The sequence below is a fragment of the Hippocampus zosterae genome, chromosome 17 (genome assembly GCF_025434085.1).
Source record: "Hippocampus zosterae strain Florida chromosome 17, ASM2543408v3, whole genome shotgun sequence".
Classification (NCBI taxonomy): Eukaryota; Metazoa; Chordata; class Actinopteri; order Syngnathiformes; family Syngnathidae; genus Hippocampus; species Hippocampus zosterae.
The window spans coordinates 6,931,804-6,953,708 of NC_067467.1; the positions used below are offsets into that span (position 1 = coordinate 6,931,804).

The 21,905-nt window shown below is 44.3% G+C and overlaps 1 protein-coding gene and 1 long non-coding RNA gene across 2 annotated transcripts in view; one reads left to right on the plus strand and one right to left on the minus strand.

Annotated features, from left to right (window-relative positions):
* The first annotated feature begins 1,973 nt into the window (after positions 1-1,973).
* Positions 1,974-20,189, plus strand: ppap2d (phosphatidic acid phosphatase type 2D). The gene is made up of 6 exons (XM_052048963.1): positions 1,974-2,478; positions 14,741-14,898; positions 15,070-15,356; positions 15,447-15,504; positions 17,252-17,428; positions 18,558-20,189. The coding sequence occupies exons 1-6, from the start codon at positions 2,286-2,288 to the stop codon at positions 18,660-18,662; spliced, it is 978 nt and encodes a 325-aa protein (XP_051904923.1). The 5' UTR covers positions 1,974-2,285; the 3' UTR covers positions 18,663-20,189.
* LOC127589717 (uncharacterized) overlaps positions 3,376-21,905 on the minus strand; it is a 34,922-nt gene continuing 16,392 nt past the window's right edge. Inside the window, exon 3 of the long non-coding RNA XR_007959485.1 lies at positions 3,376-4,077. This is a non-coding gene — a long non-coding RNA (uncharacterized LOC127589717). The remainder of the gene's footprint in view (positions 4,078-21,905) is intronic.

A 21,905-nucleotide genomic window follows, 5' to 3' on the forward strand; every position in this document is an offset into this window, starting at 1 on the left:
CGGTCTCACCGTGCTGCTTTGCCCTGCCGCGGAGAAGTACAAGGCGATCCACGCCACCTGGCTGAGGGAAAGGACGGTGGTCCACAGGAGGAGGATGTAGATGAGGGCTTGCTGGGTAGGAGGCGGCATGACGAGCAGCCCCAGCCTGTGGACTCAAACTCACAAAATTTGTGTCGCAAAGCAGTGCGGGCAATTGCTTCTTGAGTTCACGAAGGTGTGAGCGTTCAGGCTGTCAGAGCACAATGGAATTCACGGTAATGGTACTTTCCCTGTATTAAGTCAAAGTCGTATGTTGTACCGCAACTCTCCACCTGCTACTCAATCACCAATAGAGAGTCTCAAGAAGTTTCTCACAAAAATATGAATCACCCACTTCCTTATGATGAGTGCCTAGCAACAAAATAACAACAATAAAAATCTGTCATATTCTTTTTTACTACAACTGAGATGTGAGACAATCTGTCTTTTTCGTGAATGTATGCTACAGCTTCTTGTTGCTTTCAAGCTTAGCTTGTAGCGGACGTGTGCGCATTGCAGCATGACGTCTTTGATCCGCTGGTGAAAAGGACACTTTGATTCGCTCCTCTTTCATCTAGAACTGCTTCAGACAACAAAGTGTATGCAGGAAAGTGGTTAAGATTGCACGATTGTCTGTCTAATGTGTCGTCTGGTATTATTTGGTCGTTTTATGTTAACTTTTCTTTTGCTGGCGGCGCGGACGCCCGCAGCGGCTCCTCTTGTTTTCTGTTGTCTTGAGAGGGAAGAAATTTCATCTGTGCTGTACAGCACATTTGACGATAAAGTTGTACTTGACTTGAATGAACAAGAGCGCGACGTGATTTACTTTTTCGCAACCTACCTAATTTCACTCATTTGAATGTAGTCATCGTAGTATGTCGTAATCATTGCGGTGGAAGGGTTACGGTTAATACATTTTTCTTGTTTTCGTCGACCTGTATTGCATGCTTCTCTTGCAGCAAGGTACATTTTTAGGAATAAAACCTCAATTCTCTCATATTTAATAAACACTCTGTATTGCATGCTTCTCTTGCAGCAAGTTACATTTTTAGGAATAAAACCTCAATACTCTCATATTTAATGAACACTTAGGCCTTCAACACTACAGCATCCTAATGTTGGTGATTATGATGGTACTTGGTGATTCAGTGACTTGAAGCGGGACTTTGTGTAAAGGTTTTGAGGACCTTTGAATTAGGGTAGGTTGCGGTATTAACCACTCTTGAACACAAGGTGTCGCTGCAAGATCTCTAAACATCTGCAAGAGTGGGAGAGCTATATGGTGGGACGATAACACACAGCACAGCGAATAAACTGACCCATCTTGTCAAATGGGTTTAAAAACTTAGAAACAGAAGCCTTATGGGTGACTGCAGTGGTAAAGTCAATTGTCAACTACAATTCTCTCGTGGGGAAATTATTAAATATCTTCATGAGTAACCGTGTTTGGTGAACCAATTTGTGTCTGGCAACATTGAGGACTTTGTCGCCTACATTCATCCATATTTTCACGGGACAAGAATCTATAGAATCTATCCCAGCTGACCTATGGATGTGATATACGTGCTTGTGTGTGTGTATATATATATATCTAAATAAACCATAGCCAATTTAACTCTTTATGATTTGTTTGTGATTAACAGCTCTTTTCATTAACTAGGTGTTGTCTAATGAAGCGTCCGGCAGTTTGTTAGGCCGGGGATCGTGACAGTGAATCGGTCAATGTTGTGTTGTAGGTCAGATGGCGATCGAACGGGTCAGCTCCAACTTGATCGTTGCCCATTGATTTGGTCTTTGGCAGTACAGTATTCGAAGTTAAGCACCCGCAAAACGCACCGGAAGCGCAACAATACAGTCATGAAAATAAAACTCGACTCGGAACGGAAGAATGACATTACTTTGAAGTGGAAGTTCACAGACAAGGAAAAAAAGTTTTCCCTCATGTGTGTTTGACACTAACATAAGTGCGTTTCGGGAGGACGGTTTGAGAGGTTGTGGATGAGAACGAGGCGTAGTGTACTTCGCTAACCCGCCCACTTCCAGCTCACTTCACCGGCTCGGTTGGGTACCGGATGCCCCAGCACAAGCACCGACGAGCGGCTTGCTTTCCCGGAATCACGCTGTCAACTTTTCGTTCAAAGACATGGATTTCTGGCACCGGCGAACGGATTGAAAAACTTTTGACACTTCTCACCGGACTTTGATCTGCTCCCAATAAGCCATTTGAGCGAGTTTTTTTTTTTTGGAGCGCGTTACGTGAGGGGGATATGCAGAAGTTTAATGCCCACGGGAGCAGCACGCTGCCCCGACTAGCTGACAGTGACGGGGACGGAGAGGGGAAGGAGAACGGTGCTGGGAAGCATTTCCTCAGCAAGCCCGTGGAGGAGGAGGAGGAAGACAGCTCCATCTGCACCAAAAGGAAGATGCTCGTCGGCTTGGATGTAATATGTTTGTGTGTCGGTAAGACTTCAAAATAACTAATCACATCCATTAGTTGCTTTGGGACACACTTTGATTGCATGTAAAGTGCATGCAAAGTGCATTACCGTTGAGGGAAATTGCAAATAATTGCCCCCCCCCCACCCCAACCATTCCCACATCGTCCAAATGAAAGTGTTCCCAGTAGGGGGATAGGAGGGTGGGAAGAATGGGGCTGGGTGCAGTTGTCCCAGGAATTCATCTGTTCCCATGGTAACCTCCCCTCACTCTAAAGTTCCCGGGAGAAGAACGTGGGAATTGGGATGAAAACATAGCCGTGCTCGGGTACACTGAATGTCAGCCACATAATTTACAGTGCTCAGCTGGAATCCTAGTTTGTATTAGAATAACAGCAAGCGCAGTCCCCACACTGGCAATAAAACGGAAAACAAGGAAATAAAAGAGGATTAATTGAACAATGTAATAGCTGTTATAGTTCATGTTCATTTTTGTCCATTTTCAAATGTAGAACATAGTTGTTCGACTTACAAGGCCATTTAATACCGCAAACAAACGTGTATTCAGCAGTTCTAAATTAAAATGCCCCACGTTTGTGTTTCTTATTGTTCCTTATTGGCAGTCGTTTACCTGATCTTCACAATCAATGGGGCACAACAGTACAATGAATAGTAGAAAAGGGTTGCACATTTTTCAGTTACAATTGTTACAGAACAAAAGATGTTCATGGCAGTGTGTTAATAGGTAGTTTATTCGCTTTACGAGTGGCGTGCCAGGCGGTAAAGTGAATAAATTCTTTTACCGTGTCAACAATCTAAAATGAACCACAGGTGCGTTACACTTGCAAGCAAGCTCCAGAAAATGTTGGCATTAGAGTAGAAGAAAAAAAAGACATAAAATATTATCCATGTCATTGCCACCACATGACTTATTTTGATTTGAACGATTAAAATGATTTGTAAACCCACAGGAGAAAGTGAGTGAGAGTGAAGTGTAACCTGTCCAGGCAGACTGACTGGTCTTGTTTGGCAGTTAAACTAGAAAGAAGATCACAATGTATTGTTTAGCCTTGAAAGTTTGGTCCTTGATGTCTTGAAAGTTTGGTCCTTAATGTCTTTAACACCCGCCGCAGCTTTGCCAAGCTTTGTGTTATGAAAGCGGCAAGCATCAGTCAACATGATGGAGGAACGCGCTCCCCCCTCCCCCGTGAAACTGGAAGCCTCTACCATCTTTACTGTACATCCCCTGCTGGAGAGTTATATCCTCCCTGACCTGACAAAGCACACGGACTGAGCCGTAGTGAGTCTCAAGCTGGAAAAAAAACAGCGGATGTCAGATGTTTTTGTGATTTGAAGTATAAGTGATGCACAAGGAATTGTAAACGATAATGCTATGAAGTAGCAGTTTGGCCCACTGCTTCACAACTTTGCGGTTCAGGCTTCAACTGTCGGCATGCACTCCGGCTTCCTCCAACATTCGACTAACGTGTACGCTCGGTACTTTGAAGACTCTAATTTGTCCATGGGTGTGAATGTAAATGGTTGTATATATATGTGCCTTGATGTTGGCTGACAACCAGTTCAGGGTGTACCTTAAAGTCAACCGGGACAGATTCCAGCTCACCTGCAACACAAATGGAGACAAGCTCTTTAGAAGATGGACAATTTCACAATTCTCATTCTTCAATTTCATAGTGTGATTTTGCAATGGTTGTCGTTAACTGCAGTTTCTTAAGACCGATTGATTATTCGAGTCATGGAATAGGGATCTCACTGCTCGGTTTCTGGGGCTTCCTATGACACGATTCACTTCTTCCTCTGCATTCCTGAGGTAAATTTTAAAAAGTTACTGCAAACTTACAATAAATAAATCCATCTTCTAAATTTATTTAATTGATGATTGGGAATATATGTAAGACCCCATTCCTCCTAAGCCCCTTTCCATTACAGTTGTTGCCGGATCACCCCAAAAAAATCCGTACTACCAGTTGTGGAAAAATGCTTGAAGAGCAGCTAGGACGTCACTCAATAGAGGACAGACCGCTACTAAGGCTGATATGTAAACAAAAGTGCAAAAAAAACTAAACAAAATAACAACCTAGCGGACTGCCTTACTTGGATTTGTTTGTACAACTGTTAGCAAGCAGGCTACTTCCTGGTTCCCGGAGGATGACAGAAGGCTTTATGAATTGGAAGATGGTACCCTTTTAAAATCTGGACAGTTGTCATTACAAAAAAAGACAAAAAAAGATGTAATGTGCTTTTTGCACTTTTGTGTCAACATGACTGAAAGTACGTGACTGAAAGTACGAATGTGTGGCTCCAGGTTACTCAAGTCAACCAATGTTGTACCGGCCTCACATTGAGAATCCAACACACCAACTGTCAAACTATTCACTACTGACATGCAATCTGCACCGGTCTGGTGTGCATCCTGCCTGTCTCAGCCCTGCTACCCGTCCTGCTGCTTATCTGCAGAGGCCTGACCTTGACTCATCTGGGGGCATCCGACAGTGAATGCCATGACTTATTGGCTATGAATTGGCTCCTTCTTTTGGCCAAATCCTCTTATCTCTGACTAACATGATTTGACCACGAAAAAATGGCATCAGCAGACGGTTTGACCTGGTGGCCGTGAAGGGGCTCATTGACTACTGTAACTGCGGAATTTCACCCTCAAGCATCCCGTCCTCATTATATTATCAGCTCGAGAGGGATCCCACAATACTTGGACATTTTTTTTTCCAGGGCGTGGCTATTTGAAATAGTGTTTACGTCATAATAAAGTGCTGACAAAAAGGGGATGATGTGTCGCTGGAATTAACTTTAATCCGTCCACAGCGTTTCTTTGACTTGAGGTTGCCGGTTCAGCATCAAGAAGCAGGCTCAGCTGTTTTCCAGGCCTCTCTGACACGTTCGTGATGGATGTTCCTTTGAGACGGACTGCTTCTGGCTCAGCTCCGTGAAAGTTAATTGCGTGGAAGCTGCAGCATGTGTTTCCCTTGGCTGTTTATTAGCGTGCATGCATTCCTAGTCATAGTAGGACTATTGGGGGGTTGGGGGGGACTTGACCTGACAAGACACTGCGGCCTGTAGCTAAAACTGATATGTCCAGCCGCCCAGAGGTCACAGGGAATCAGGCGTTTGTCATGTGAGGCCAGCGTGCAGGGACAGGCCCTGGCAGCCTGGGCTGCTGTTTGGCTTCTTGTGCAGGTGGTCTTTAGGCTGTCATCCCGCTAATAAAGCCACTTGCAGCCCTTCTCCCCAATTATGTGCTGATTTACTGGAGGTGAGGCTGTAAAGCCTGACCTTAACCTCGCTGTCACTGTGCTCGTCCTTCTTCAAGATTTGTTTGGAACAAAGATGTTTGTTAGGGTGTTTTGTTTTTTTTTAACCCAGACATGAAAGTAGTGCAAAAAGTACGGTACGATGCAATACAAGCAAAGGACGCATGTCAGCCGATTTTCGTATATTCCTCGGACCACCCGTAAATTGAAGGCGAGCCGCAAATGGCCCATGGGCCGTGGTTTGAACTCTGCTGGTTAACCAATACCGCTCTTAACCAAGACAAGAACATTTTCATTGTGGACGCTTGTTTTTTTTTCGACAATGGCACTTTGCGAACAAAAACATTTAATTGGTACATCCAGCTCCGACTTTCATGCCAGGACACACCAAAAATGATGTTTTATCCGGCAAGACAAGTAGTTCCTGGCAAGGTGACACTGCTCCGTTTCAGACAAAGGGGATTTTCATTCGGTTTTGGAAGGCCTGTGTGGACATAAATTGTTTTGACATCACTGCCTTGCCATGAAACCTTTGGGTGGAAAAAACAAAAAACTCAGAAGTCAAGTCAAGTCAAGTCAAGTCAACAGTATTTATAGAGCACTTTCAAACAGCCATCGCTGCATACAAAGTGCTGTACATGGAGCGATTTAACATATACAATAAACAGTAAGACGAATCAGTAATAAGTAATAAGTAATAAGGCGGTAGAAAGCACCAAGCAGTAAAACCAATAGCAAATCTAAGTCATGCTGAGTCAAACGCCAAAGAATACAAGTGAGTTTTGAGGAGGGATTTAAAGATGGGCAGCGAGGAGGCTTGCCGAATGTTCAGTGGGAGGTCATTCCAGAGAGATGGACCAGCAACAGAAAAGGCTCGATCCCCTCTGAGCCTCAGTTTAGTTCTTGGTACGTCTAGCAAAGACTGGTCCACAGACCTGAGGCGCCGGGCAGGGGTGTAGGGGCGTATGAGCTCAGAGAGGTAAGGTGGCGCGAGATTATTCAGAGATTTGAAAACAAAGAGGAGGATCTTAAAAATAATTCTAAAATGAATGGGGAGCCAGTGAAGGGATGCCAAAGTAGGAGTTATATGCTCCCTCTTACGAGTACCAGTCAAGAGGCGAGCAGCGGCATTCTGTACCAGCTGAAGGCGCTTGATGGAGGACTGGCTGACTCCAAAGTACAGGGCGTTGCAGTAATCGAGCCGGGATGTGACAAAGGCATGAATTACTGTCTCAAAGTGTTCATGTGAGAGGAAAGGTTTTATTTTGGCCAGCTGTCTAAGGTGAAAGAAGCTGGATTTAACAACGGCACCAATTTGCCGATCGAGTTTGAAATCACTGTCCAGTTTAAGTCCCAAGTTTGAGACCGTTGATTTCAGATAAGGAGATAGGGGGCCCAAGTCTACAGGATGGAATGTACAAGGTACACTGGGGCCAAACAATATCACCTCTGTCTTCTTTTCGTTGAACTTCAAGACAGGATAGGAGTGGCCTTAATGAGAAGGTGTCTTTCTTGCTCAGTGGGACATAGATCTGGCAGTCATCTGCATAGCAGTGGAAAGGAATACCATGTTTCCTTAAGATGGAACCCAATGGGAGCAGATACAGCGAGAACAGCAGAGGCCCCAGAATTGAGCCCTGTGGAACACCACATGACAGGGGAGCAGTGCGTGATTCAGAGCAGCCAAGGCTGACACAAAAGGTCCTGTCAGCTAGATAGGACCTAAACCAATCAAGAACACTCCCGCCAATGCCCACCAAGTGCTGCAAACGAGTCAGCAGAATACTGTGATCACAGTGTGCCACAGTGAGACTGTAAGTCTTATCGTCTTACAGTCTCACTGTGGCACAGTAAGGGCGTTCAGTTAATAAGCACTACCATCTTTAATCCATTTCCCCTCCCATAATCAGTGTACACTTTTAAAAGTGTGTTCAAGTTGTGAGGTGAGTGTTTTTAATGTCAGCATGTGTTGGATGGTAGATTTACGCAAGTAGGATTCCAGTTTTTTGGCAGAGTGAGGCTGTATGCGGCCAACATGTTACAACATGTCATGGCATACGGGCCCAGGAATATTAAATGGTCTGTGTGTGTGTGTGTTTTGGAGAATGTCAGCTGAACCGGCTGCCATGTGTGCATTGTTGACAAATTTGACTTGGCGTCACTACTGCGACTAACAACGGGCGTGCCATTAAAAAAGTGGCAATCAAGTAATTAGCCAACGGAAGAAACGTTTTTGCTAACTCTCGTTTGTCGATGTATGACTGCGCCGCCGCCGCATCCATTTGCTTCCTCCAACACGATCACATTGCTTTGCTTTTACTCCCTCACTCATTAGCCCGAAGGAGCCGGTTTGGAAATGTCTCATTGATCAGCAGGTTGAGGGCTAAGTGATAGCCTGAATGAAGGGTTGGCCCCTGAAGATTAATCAAGTATTGGGGATCTACAAACAGCTTGCGTTGTGATCTCAACCCCGATCGTCTGCTTTTGTCTCAGTGGACGCTGAATGATCTGAAAGTTTCAAAATGTAAAATCGCTTCACATATACTTTTAATGAGGTACCGACAATCAACTCCGCATCAGCATGTCGACCTGAGTATGACTCATTCTTTTCCTTAAGGAGGATTATTTTGTATTTATAAAATGACTCACACGTGTGATTCTCCAATCCCACGAGATGTTGTTGGTGTCATCATGCCTCTTCTGCAAATTACTTCTAACTGGCTAATAGCACGTGACACGGACTTGGCAAATGTTATTTGGACTGTTGGGAAAAATATCGTGGCTATATGGCGTTAATTTTTTTTCTTTATTTATATTTTCTTGATTGCTTGGCTGGAGCTAAAACATTACCCGATGATACTCTTTGGCATTCAGCAGGAGAAGCCCCTGCCCTACTACATAAGAACTTGGAAGAATCCATTTTATCTATCCACCATCATTAAAACATTTTAATGATGGATGGATGGATGGTTACTTCATTTGTTGTTTGGAGCCTCCAAAACACACATTGCGTCAGTGGGGATCATTTTTTTGTCATAGTACACGAAACATTTCATGAACTCCAAGAGATTGTGTTTGGGGTTGTTGTTGTGCAAGTCTACCCAACAGCTCAAAGCCCAGGGCAGTGTTGCTCTCAGGACTGTTGTATCAGTGTGTCTGATCACACCTGAATGATCCTTTCCTGTTTTCTCCTTTGAAGGTGTGCCAACAAACCAAAATCTGCAAACCCAAACACGTAGATAAAAACCGCCCTCAATTTGTTCCACACATCCAACCACAATTACACTACTCCATACTAAAGCATCCCCCGCCCCAAGCCCCCTTGCAGTCTGAACCACAAACCTTGCCTCGCTCTCATATTGCAGCCTGTCAGACTTTACCTGACCGATACTACACCCACCACAGAGCCCCCTCTTCCAAGTTTCCAAGGTACATACCACACGGTGATAGTTCCTGCTGAATCAGACAGGGCGGGCAGACAGATACCTCAGAGCTCACCGCGCATGCCCTGAGCTCCAGAACGGGCCTCCAGGAAGCGGGTTAGTGAAGTGTGGAAAGGAACAGAAGCAGCTGTGAGAACTATGTCCGCGCTGGCACAGCTGTAACGGGTCAAGTAGCGAGGAAAGAGCTTTCCTGATGCATTGGTGGAACATGAAGAACATGTTCATGGATGCTCGGGGTGGGGGCCAGTAATTTTGAATAGGGGCCACATAAAACTGGAAGGCTGACAGAGGGCCAAGCTAACATACTAATGCGTCTTGGTTTCAACCAATCAGCGCCGACGTAACCTTTGCCACAGAGCAAAGAAGCTTTGAGCTATGACAACAGCTAAGCTAAGCTAGCCAAGACGACATGACGCTCAAAGTCAGATGGACACATTTTTCTGCTCATTTGTGTGCTTTCCTTTTTGTGTAATTGTATTTTTTTTTTTACAACAACCACGCCGTCTTTTATTCGTTCCACTGGGGTTTAGCAAGTGTGTTTATAAAGAGGCGAAAATCTCTTTACTGTTACTAGTGTTACTGCCTCAACACGGCTACGCTCGTGAAAGCAAAACAACAAACTCAAACACGTGTTCGTTCAATCTTGTCAACTAGTATCCGGATTAATTTTATGCAATTTTTTGCTCAATTTTCTGGAGGAATTTATGTAAACTTGAAAATCCGGGATTCCGGGAAAATCCAGAGGACTTTCATCTTTGATGGGGAGTGGCTACTTTTAAAGCATTTGGCCTCATTAATCAACTCTTTGTTCCTCTGACTTTGACACTTTCTTTGTGTGACCATCAAGGTAGACAAAACAGATTAGACTCTCAAACGAAAACTGCTGATTGTGGAAGGAAAAAAAAAAATCTCAGGCTTATCTCACCGTTACCTGCCTCAGCCCACCAAGGGCGACAAGCAGGAACAACCGTCAACAGTGTTGGGGCACACTCTCGCAGTCTTCTTTCATTGACTTTGTCTTAATCACAGCTTTGGTGTGAATGACTTCACTTCCTGTGAAAGTGTTACTCCACTGCACAATTGTCTGAGTGTCCCTTAATCTCTTCCTGCACTGCCTCTTAAAACAAAGACCTGCTCATAAGAATCCAGACTTTTCCCTCGACTCAGACTGAGCTAGATACGGGAACAGATCAAGGCATCTTTGAGCAGTCATCAAGGAGCAAATAATTGTGCAAGCCCACCCAGACCAGCTGTAGCCTGCCGTTTACGAGCTCGCAAGGCAGCCATCACTTTGCAACTCTTGTAATGACGTTACGAGGGATTATCAGACTCGCCAATAACAAATTACGACACTTTACAATTCAGGAACCCCGCCTGTGTTTTTCATTCGCAAGCTTGACTTGACGCCAAACACACATCTTAAAATTTAGTTGGGGAAATGTTGGCACGCGAGCGAGAGGGGGCCCAGGCGAAGGGTGGACCACCCCAGAAGGGTTCTGGTATCGCGGCCCGGCTGGCTCTGCAGATTCATTTAGTGCAGGTCCAATGGACTTGACAGTTCATTGATTGTGTGTCCTCTGCTTCTATCAAAGGGCAAACGTAGAGCAAAATCTGTGCAGTCAAGCTGGATGTGATGAAACAGCTTTGACATAGCTCGAGGCTAAATGTGGTGCCAATCGATGATGATGCACTGGCTGTTTGCAGAGGCTTTCATAGGAAAACATTTGGGTTAGTGATAATGATGAGTAGACACTTTAATATTCCATTTGACTGTGTGTGTTTTTTTTTGGGGGGGGGGGGGAGAGTTTGAATAGTTAAGTTTGGTTCTTGTTGTTGCCATTTTGTTTGATATGGCCGTGCATTTGGTTTGTTTGCATCTGTATGTTTTTTTTTTCATGCATGTGAGTATTTTGAGTCTTAAGTTGGGTGGTATTGCTCAAGTTGAGGTAGGGTCGTGTTTACAGAGCGGGTCCCAGCAGAGCCCGGATCCCTGACCCTCGCATTCCAGAACCACTCTAATCGCCTCCGTCTGGTGTTTCCTTGCCTTTGCCGCATCACTCTTGTTCAGACCCATCTTTCTGATTGAACTCCAGCCCCACCCTCATTTGTCATTTGTCTCATTTTTGACTGTAATGCTAAACTATGGACGGGTTTATCAACAAGGCCATAAAGCATCTCCATGAATCACAATCATTTGTTGTCCTCTTGTTTTTGAACCGGGCCTCATTTTCTCCAGAGTCCCCCCCCACACTTTCTGTTGGTTGTTGTTCTCTCACAGTGAGCTCATTCGGTGCCGTGGTCATAGATGTGTAAATTAGAACCAGAAGACTTTCTCAGAGTGAGGCACACACATCCCTTCTGCTCTCATTCCTCTGCCCTCTACTTTCCTCCCTCCCTCTTCTATTCCCCCGTCTTTCTTTCTGTTCAGACCCTTTTGACTATGTGAAAGCATTCCTGCCTTTTGAGTGTCCAGCGAGCAGCAGATGCTGGACTGGCTCTGTAAGCCGATCAACTTTGCCACGTCCTTTCAGGTCCCCTCGCCTGGCCCGCCTCTCTTTTGAGCGAGCCGTTTGGCCAGGTGTTTTAGTTTTCTCACGGCTGCCTGGCACATGATGTGAAGACCTGTGGAGGATTCGGGGGTATTGTTGTGATAACGGGTTTTCAAGTAGTTGCAAATGGCTCGAGGTTGACTGAGACGGCGCAAATGCTGTGAACCTACCACAGGAGTGAGAGTTGTTTTTTTTTTCCAGGCAAAACTTTGGCCGATTTTGCTCAAGTGATCTTTGGATCCTGGCCATCCCGGCCATTAGGACGTAAAGCGTTCGTAATAGCAGGCCTGAGGTTTAAAGCAAAGCTGCTACCCAGGTCAGCACTTTTCCCATTAGACATCCCCATACATATCGATATCCCTCGAGAGCGCCATGCCGTAACTGCAGCGTTTAGGCTGCGATAGAAAGTCTGTTTCAGCTGCATTCTTATCGATGCAGAATAATATTGAACGTTTGTAAGGTACAATTGAGCTACGGCTGAGAGAGTGGCTGTTAATGTATCGAAATTGATCGGTTTGTTGCACTAACTTGACTTGCAAAGGGCACACACCCCTCTTTGTGTCATCAGTTGAGATACATTTTGAACAACGTGACCAAGTGGCCATCATCAACAAACACGCAATGAGCACTTGAAACACCTCTAAAATCCATATCAAAGAGATTCAGAGTAAAAAAACAAAAAAACAGTTGATTATTGAAGTACATGACCTATTCTATTGGCCATGATGCTCATCTCATGAATAATGTGCCATTTTTGAGTTTTTGGACCAAGTGTCACTGTTTTAAAAATCACTTTGTAAATTTTTATTGCGTTACTTGGAAAGCCCCTCGGATTTTGGGTCCATAGCAGCTCATAGGTGGATGAATTTAACTGAAAGTTGTCAGCCAATCAGAGAAGGGGATTCCCCTGACGAGTAGAAAAAAAAATGAAAAGGCCCCAGAAACAATTGTGAACTTAGCATACTATTTACAATTTTACAATACCATTTTCCTCAGTGTTTTTTTAAAAAACCATTGATACTTTTGATATCGCCTGTGGAAAACCACAGGCGATATCAAACAAAAACACGGCAATCAAACACACACCAACTTTCCTTCCTTATTGTGAATGTTTGAACGTGATTACAAAATAATACATTCTGAAATGCAATCAGATGATCATAACAGCCTCGCTCACTTGTGTCCAACCACAATGCTTGCCTGTTGTCTACTGCAGGTCCCCATCAAGCCTCAATAAACACTGATCAGGAACCAGGAAATCCTCTGAAAGGATGTTTGTTTCCAAAAAAAGAAAATATAACAATGTGGCTTTTATTAAAATGTATCCCTGGAGACAATGGCATCCTAGAAATACTCTCATATAAAACCCCAACTTGTTCATGACAGAATTGCTTCGTGAAAGCTCACAGACACAACTCGCGTCGATTCCCTTATACCGTAGCCATATCCAAGCTGATTTAATTGGAATAAACTCATTAATAAGGACGTCTTGACCCTGGAAGTGTCTTTTCAGTGACTGGAATGTTAACACAACCTCCTGCACCTGCATGCAATTTGAACTTGTTTGTGTGACAGATACAATGTCACAAAACCAGAATATACATGATGCACGAGGAGATTCCTTATTTGGGGAAGGCAAGACGTTTCGTGTCTCTCTGACATGCCACAGGGGCCGCAGATTCCCCCGCCTCTCAAAATTGTATGTACACACAATCGAGGCTGGTCTGATTTGCGTTTGCGATTTCGGATACGGGGGCATGACTTGAGATGACAGTTAACGCCGTCGAACCTGCCACGTCATCACAGAAGTGAAATATTCCCCTGGTTGTGTTTTTCCACTCCGATAACCCTCAAGATTAGACATTATTACCCTCGCGTTATCAGTTCAATGATTCCGGATGGGTAAGAATGTTCTTGTCTAACTGGCCAAGAAAAAAAAGGGAACAGAGTTCAGATTTGTCTGCCTTTTTGACTGATGTGGACAGACCGTGAGAGTGTTCAGTCACAAACTGTGTGAGCTTCCCTGGCAGGAAGAATGTCTTGGGCCTGGGAGCTCAGGGAGAGGTTAATCATTAGTCCTGTGGTCTTCCTGAACTCTGTGGAATGACGAGGAGCTGAAACACGTTTAAAAAAAACCCCAAACCAATAAAAGGGAATAAAACAGTACAAACCGGCCTTTCAATCTGCGTTACTAACATTGCTCAACTTGGTCACGAGTGAACTTTCACCGTTGGCCTGTGAGGTGTTTGTTGGGTGGCTCAGCCAGACCTTGACCTGCTTTCAGCCTGATAACCAGAACTGCTATAATTAGCAACTTAGCAGGATGTACAGCAGGATTTACCGTACATCCTCAAATTGTGGCAAATGAAAATAGAGGATGCACAAGGGAGCTGTCACTATGTTTACAATATAGATCAAATCCGGTATGTGAATAACAGACGAGCCCCCGCCCCCTCCGCCAAAAACACCTCCGCAGTCTTGCTCTGTCCTCTAGTAACACTCGAAGCGATAGATAGTTAGCGATAGATCCATGATAGATAGTTGTCATGGATTGGTCTTATTCTTTGGTCAATCATTACAACCGAGTTTGAAAGAAACAAACTCGCGTGGTTTTACAGCCGTTGCAAATGTGAATGCTCAAGCTCTATCGTGTACGTAAACACCTCCAGACACATGTGAGGATGTTCGACAATTAGCACCACCGTGAATATGTTCCTCTTTCTTTCTTCCCTCATTCAACATGCCCATCTCCGACCCATCTTTTATCTCCGCCGCTTCTTTTGTGAACGCAGAAATGTGCGGAATGCCTGATCTGCCTGTTATCTGGAAATCTCCAGCTGACTGACACTCCTCACGTCGCTTCATTTTTTTGCGGCGGCGGGCGGCCATCTTTATATCGTTATCGGTCCATCATGCTCACCATAATCTCGCTGTGATCCGAGACCACAGAAACCCATCAGTCGGATTTATTTTTGTTTTGCCTCCTGTCCTTTCACCCATCTCATCAGCCTCCATCCCATTCTTTGCGTGCGAGCTGAAGGCAGTGACGCCGTACAGACGAGGTTTCTTCTGCGGGGACACCAGCATAACGTATCCCTACGTGGAGAGAGAGGCTATCCCAGATGGCCTGCTCATCGCTGGTGGAATAGCCATCACCGGCCTCACGGTAAGAGAATGATAATTCCATTTTTTCTGCAAAGACTTGTGTGTCTTTGGGAAATGTTTGGCCACTGATCCAGAACAACATCCCAGTCAAACTTTGCTCTGTGCGCTTGTACTAGAACATGGTCTTCCTCAATTAACCCCCCCCCCCCCCTTTTTTTTATTCTCCTCTTAGATCGCACTTGGCGAATGTTACCGGGTGCGTTTCCGAGGCATACGCTCAAAGTCGTTTGTCGGCAACCGCTATGTGTCATGCCTGTACAAAGAGCTGGGGAGCTTCCTCTTTGGTTGCTGCGTGGGTCAGTCGCTCACCAACATGGCCAAGCTAAGCGTGGGACGCCTGCGACCTAACTTCCTGTCTGTCTGTAATATCACTTACGCGTCCATCAACTGCGCGCCGGGCAGCTACGTGTCCCAGGTGACCTGCCGGCAGCCCAACCACAAGATGGTCGAGGAGGCGAGGTATGCGCGCACTATATCATGGGTCGGGTATGCAGTACTTGGGCTCACGCGGATCATGTGTAACCCGCATTCTTGATTGATTTCTTTTAGGAAGTCCTTTTTTTCGGGCCATGCGTCCTTCGCCATGTACACCATGCTCTATCTGGCAGTAAGTGACCTCTTGTTAACCTCCACAAACTCTCTTCCTCGTTCTGGGCATTAGAAGACAAACCATCAGGAGCCAGGAATGCATCCCCTTATCCAGACAACTTAATTACACGTGTGCAAACACTCAGAGACATGGACTGGTTAATATGATCATGAGGGAGGAGATGTTTGAGGGCCGAGAGCCTCCAAAGGCATCTATCTCGCTTCCAGCTTGAAAAGCCGGTGAGGCCGAGAGACACGGAACGAGGGAGAGAATGGGGAATACTGTTTTCCGCAGGGAACATGAATAGATGAGGAGCCTACGCAGACAGAGGAGCCCTTGTTGTGGGACTCATTTAAAAAGGGGGGGGGGGGTGAAGGACTGAATACTGCTGCTGAGAGATCGACAGGCTTCTTTCAGCAAAAGACACCCGCTTGCCCCCCCCCCCCCCCCCCAGGCCCAGCCTTCCCCATCATTTCATCTTTATCTCGCTGAATTGCCCAGCAGCCATTGGTGCACTGCGGGAGAGATATGACAGTTACACCAAGACAAAAGCAAATCATTTTCACACTTGAAATATAAATATTCCGCTTCCTCCTCCTAGAACTGACCGTGACTGGAGAAAATGATGAGTCGAGCGAGCGTTAGGGTGTACTACCCTTTGTCTTTCCCAAGACTGCGGTCATACTTGAGAGTAATAAAGGACAGCAGAAGCTCAGTATGAATGGACACAGGTTCATGTTTTTCCACAGATGGGAAGATTGGGGCTGGTTAGTGGACAGAGGATAGTGAATGCCTCCAAAGTCCGTTTGAGCAAGGCCTTGAACCTCAAACTGCACTTTGGCGCAACTCTTTTTCAGTCTGAAAAGCGAAAGATTTCATAACGTCATACAATCAATCCAAATGTACCCTCTAGGGTACACATTTCTGGACAGAAATGTATGAGTTTGTACAAAAGTGTATCGCTACAGTCCCAAGCAGTACAAGTCACAAGTTAAGCGTACCAAAGCAGAGACTTGAATGGTTCTACCCCACTGGGAAGAAATTATTAATTTCTGACAGCATGGCAGAAATAAAGATACGATGGAAGTCCATTTCTGCTCCCTTAAATGCAACGTACCACTGCAGCACTCAATACTGGACTCAAAGGTACCTTCTCCAAGACCAAAAAGTAACAAGTGTGCCGCAGGATGTAAATGTCAAGTGGGAGAGAATAAAGCCAGTGGACAACAATGACGTCGACGTTTCTCCCCCTAAATTTGAATCATCACCGTTGTTGCCAAGAGTGTTAATTGTTGAACTTCGGGGTAACCGCTTGCACTAGAATGTTCCCAAGTTTACCGTCAGAGTGTAGAGTGCAAACACAGTAGCGTTGAGGGTGGCAAGCTCTGGTAAATAATTGTTTTTAAAATGGCCAGCTGCTCTCGTGTAAGTCTGGGAGAGTGAAACCTGCTTTTAGCCAGCGGGAACAGGACTGCAGCGTATGATTCCCATTGTGGTTGTCGGGCCTCGGTTAGACGTCCAGCCGCCTCATAATACCTGTAATTTGTATTAATAAATAATGTATTACACCAGCCCAAAAAGGCAAACAAGCAATTTTTGTATGAGAGGTGAGGAGGAACAAAAGGAGCAAGTGGGGTTAAGATTGCATGAATGAACTCAGCTTCGCTTTGCCCTCCGGGTAGCAGAAGGAAAATATGTCAACAGTTTTTTGGTTTTTTTTGGTGACCTTCCATCACTTTTTTTCCCCTCCTCTTCCTTCTTACAGTTTTACCTGCAGGCTCGCTTGTCATGGCGGGGAGCTCGACTGCTGCGCCCGCTCTTACAGTTCATCTTGGTGATGATCGCCATCTACACCGGGCTGAGCCGCATCTCGGATTACCGCCACCACCCAACTGACGTCCTCACGGGCTTTATCCAAGGAGGACTCACTGCATACTGGGTGGTACGTCAACCTGACAGATTTGTTTTGCGCTAAATTAGAGGAACCAATGTTTTTCAGTCTTGGCACATATGTTTACAAAGAGATGCCGCGGCGTTTGCTTGGGTCAGTGCGTAAGAACGAGACGAGAGTTGTGGCAGGATGACTTATCTACTCACAATGTGGTGAGCATCGGACAGTTCCTGGGCATAAAGAAGATTGTTCTGCTGGAGAAATCTCTCTACACACTTACACCTGGCTGGATGTGACTTTTTTTTCCTAATTCCCACGCCTGAGGAGCTCTTCAAAGGCATACATTTTGAAGACGCGGATGACATCATGATGGGTGTGATGGTGGAGCTGTAGCGAATCCTGGAAGAATCTTTCGAGGAGTGCATAAAGATGTGGCATTACGTTGAAGGGGAAAATTTAAAAAAAAAACTGTCGACAACAATGATCAACATTCATTTACTTTTATTAGCAGACGACTAATATGAATCTCTAACATTTTTTTTTCTGTCAAGACAAAAAATTTGCCACTTGTAATGAATGATTTCGTTATTTTGGTTAAAGTGGGTGTGTCACTTTGCCATGAACCTTTCACGGAATATTCAGATCCAGCTCTGAATCCGCGTATCTTACAGAGTTAGGACACATTAGGATGAATTTGGTTCGTGGCTTGTGATGGATGGCCCAGGGAAAATGTATCCAGAGCATTGAGGCTTGGCTCTGAATGAATTGGCCTTGGGAGGATACATTGCGGTCTTTGAAGACCCCCCCCCCCTCCCCCACCAATTGCTCCTAAATCTTAAAAACATTTGGGAAAAAGACATGCAAAGACATGCTTCCAAAGAAACACTGCCATAGACTCACTCCAACTTTTCAGAAAGAGTATAAGAAGTTACATGGGGAGGACCAACTCCCGCTTCTTACATTTTCACTTCCAGTCGGTATAACAGTCAGGTGTCCTAATACTTTGATCCATTTCACGTACTTCCGTAACGAGACGCAATCACAGCCTGGATTTGTTTTAGTTGAACAATGAGCTCTGTTTACGCCTCTCAATCACCCTTTCTCTCGCGATGTTTAGAAAACAGCAGATGATTGAAAAGTGCCCGTGGTCCTAAAATGTTCTCTCTATCTGTGCCTGCAGGCCTTCTACATCTCCTCCATGTTTAAGCCTTGCACCCGTCCGGACCTGTCTCCCACTAGAATGTCCTCGGAAAGTCCTCTTTCTAGCCAGCAGACTATGTGTTAACCACGTGATGGCTCCCGAGAGAGACACGACCAATGTCATCGAGCATCTGCGAGAAGCTGGGAGAGGAACGTTTCTTTTTTGCTCAAGAAAGGGAAACATTCCGAAAAGATGAACGATGTTGACGGAGTACAATCTAACACACTGACACACTCACACAATCAGTCAAACGGCAGCGATGTGACCTGCTCGCACTCGTGAAACACAAGAAGCACATGACTTAAAAGTCAAACCCGTCCAGTGAGAATTGTGTAGTGATTTTAAAAAAAAAATATTCAAATAAGAGTTTTTTTAAAGTATATTTTTCCAGATGATTATTAGAAGCTGCTAATATAGGTAGTTAATCAGTTGTTTTAGTCTGTGGCGGAGGTCAAGTGCGCTCAGTCAGCCATTCAAGCCGAGCTTTGGAAGCTTTGCAGTCTCTTCCTCAAAGATTGTGCTCGGCTGCTGTGAAATGATGCCACGAGGCCTCAGATGTAAAGAGACACTAAACACTAGCTGATGAGAAACAAGCACTGGCCTTGAAGTCTTTTTAATTTTTTTTTAACTTGTCTGATTCTCCACTACAGGCTGCCCCACCCACTAAATGACCACACTAACTAAAAATGATATACTGTATATTGTTTTATGTACTAACCACTTTGTGTCTCCGAGGCGGAGGTTTGACTGAATTTCCGCAACTTTTGCATCCAGACTCGGCCTCTGAGCTGCACCTTGATTTGTGTGAATTTATTAGGAGCACTTGAACGTACATAACAGAACCTTATAATTATTATAATCCATGTTCTCCATTTTATGACAAGTAAAAATGTTTATGTCAGGCTCACTTTAGTTTGTATGAAGATGTTTTAGGGCCACATTGAAAGTGAGCGATATACTACTAGTATTACAACAAAAAAAACCCCTAAAAAGTAAGAATTTGAAAAATAAAGTTTTGTAACATTACAAGTTTGAACATATTGTACTTGTGTATAGCTGAGGACTGCTGAGGATGTCAAGTTACACTTGAAAAGAGGTTTCAGAATGAAATGTTTTGGCACATTACGACCACGACCACTTTATTCCTGAAAATTAAGTTATTTTTCTTTAAAAGAAAAAAAAAGGAAGTTTTTTTTTTCTTTTTGTTGTAAGAGTATAAAACTTTGTTCTTGTAAATTTTCTTCGTCCCCCTTTTCATTGTGGCCTTAAGAGACTCATTTGTGGTTTTGCCTTTTGGTTCTCCTGTGAAATGTTAATTATTCCGATTGATTGTAAATAGTCGGTGTCATTTTATAAACCACACAATTTCACAAGTGTTAATTTGTGTGACAATGTCGTTTCCTTGACATGTATGTACATTGATCAGGTACGGAGATATTTGTGTGTTGTAACAACTAGACTGAGCCATAGATTATCAGAAAGCTATTGTTATTATTATTGTGTGCCCACATATCCGCGTTTGTTTTCGTCTGTGAAGCCCAGAAAGGCACAAATAACCACTGTACTCTGAAAAAGAAACCAAACCAATAAAATGAATGTTGAACACGTTGATTGTTATACAGCCTCATTTTTACACTCTTTTGTCATTTGTTATTGTGAGGTAATATGATCAGAAAAAAAAGCATAGTCACATTAAAATGCTAATTGATTTCACCTCGTGTTGTGTTAAGAAGCTCATACTTCTTCATTTTTTCCCCCCTCTCCTTCCCCTTTCAGTGCTTTTGGAGTCCATTGGAGCGTGATGGAGCCTTTTAGGGGGTCATGCTACCATGGAAATGCCTCGCCTGATAGAGATTGGGGCTTCTGAGGGCATTTTCTTTCCATTCTCCCAACCCCATCCCTCGCTCCCATACACTTTCAGGCAGCGGAAGGAGAATAAAGGGCAGATCAGAAGGGGCGCGGGAGAGAGGGAGGGAAGAAGGGCTTTAGTAAGCTGGGAGACATACAAGATGGAAAAGTAGTCCACTAATGAAGGGAAGGGAAGAGTTGGCAGGAGCAGATGGGGTGGCGCATCGTGGAAGAGTGGGGGTGATGGGCTTGGAGAGGAAGGCATTGAGGCCGGACTCCTGGGGAGGGGGAAGAATGTGTTTATGGTTTTGGGGCCTGGTTTTGTTTTAATAATACTGCAACTAGGAAGAAACGTTTCATGCCACAGCACTGTATTTTTTGCCCGTGCTTGAGGGACAGACCCTCATCTAGCTCACTGCCTCGCTCGCATGTTGTCTTCAGGTGCGTGTCATGTGCGTCGGACTGTTTGAGTGAGCATGAACATGCTGTTAAACATGACATCTTTCAAATTGCATTCGCCTCTTTGTGTGGAAGCAAAAGTCGGTAACAGGCCTACATGCATATGTCTGAAAATACAGGTTTACTACATTGATGTACCGCGAATGGACCGGAACGCTACAAAAAAAAAAAAAAATGCAACCATGAACGGTAGTTTTGAGCCTCCGAATATAATGTCCAAAATTACTCTTACAAAGTTATCATCTGCCGCACAATGCGCAACAGTTCAATCGAATCGTTGTTGAGGCCATGCCAAAGCAACAGGGGGAGCTATAACCCTTAGAAAAGTGAAAAAAAGTTATCATTCTTGGGACAAGATATAAAAGAAACAAATGCAAATCAAAGTCAATGTCTAGAAAAGTATAAACACACCATATATAACTCACTCTCTCAAATAAATAATGAATGGCGGCACAGCTGCCTCACAGTTGTGCGGTTTGTGGTTCGAGTTTGGGTTCCTGCCTTCATGAATGGACTTTGTATACTCCCCCGTGTGCTTGCGATGGTTTCTACAGGTACTCCGGAATACTCCCACATTCCAAAAACATGTTTTTAAGATAAGAGGAAACTCTAAATTGGAAACTACAACAAGCAATTGTTTTAGCAATCAATTAATCTGTTGATTAATCAATGAATCGGATTAAAAAAAACAAACATGAATTTCCATCCAAATCATCCATAAATGTAAATTGCCTCTAGCTCACCCGACAGCCAAGTTAGGATAAACTGCACAGAAACACCATTTCGACCATTTAAAAGAAATCAATAAATGTAAAAATAAATAAATAAAAATAACGAAAGAACGTTTGAGTGAAGATGGACAGCCAAAACTGAAAGGACTTCATTTTGTGGCTTCAACGGGTTGTCACATGCTCTTCTAAAACACATCAAACTCAAGCTCACGCTTCCTCATACTTCGCTTCTGGGAATTCCTTGATAAGATTTGGAATTAACTCGGGCAGGTGCAAAAAATAAACTCTG

What these genes read in the sequence shown, in the direction of transcription:
- ppap2d (XM_052048963.1), top strand. Translation starts at nt 2,286, where the DNA reads ATGCAGAAGTTTAATGCCCACGGGAGCAGCACGCTGCCCCGACTAGCT. An exon ending in TAGCCATCACCGGCCTCACG is followed by an intron (nt 14,899 to 15,069) that starts GTAAGAGAATGA and finishes TTCTCCTCTTAG; the next exon opens with ATCGCACTTGGCGAATGTTA. An exon ending in GACTCACTGCATACTGGGTG is followed by an intron (nt 17,429 to 18,557) that starts GTACGTCAACCT and finishes CTGTGCCTGCAG; the next exon opens with GCCTTCTACATCTCCTCCAT.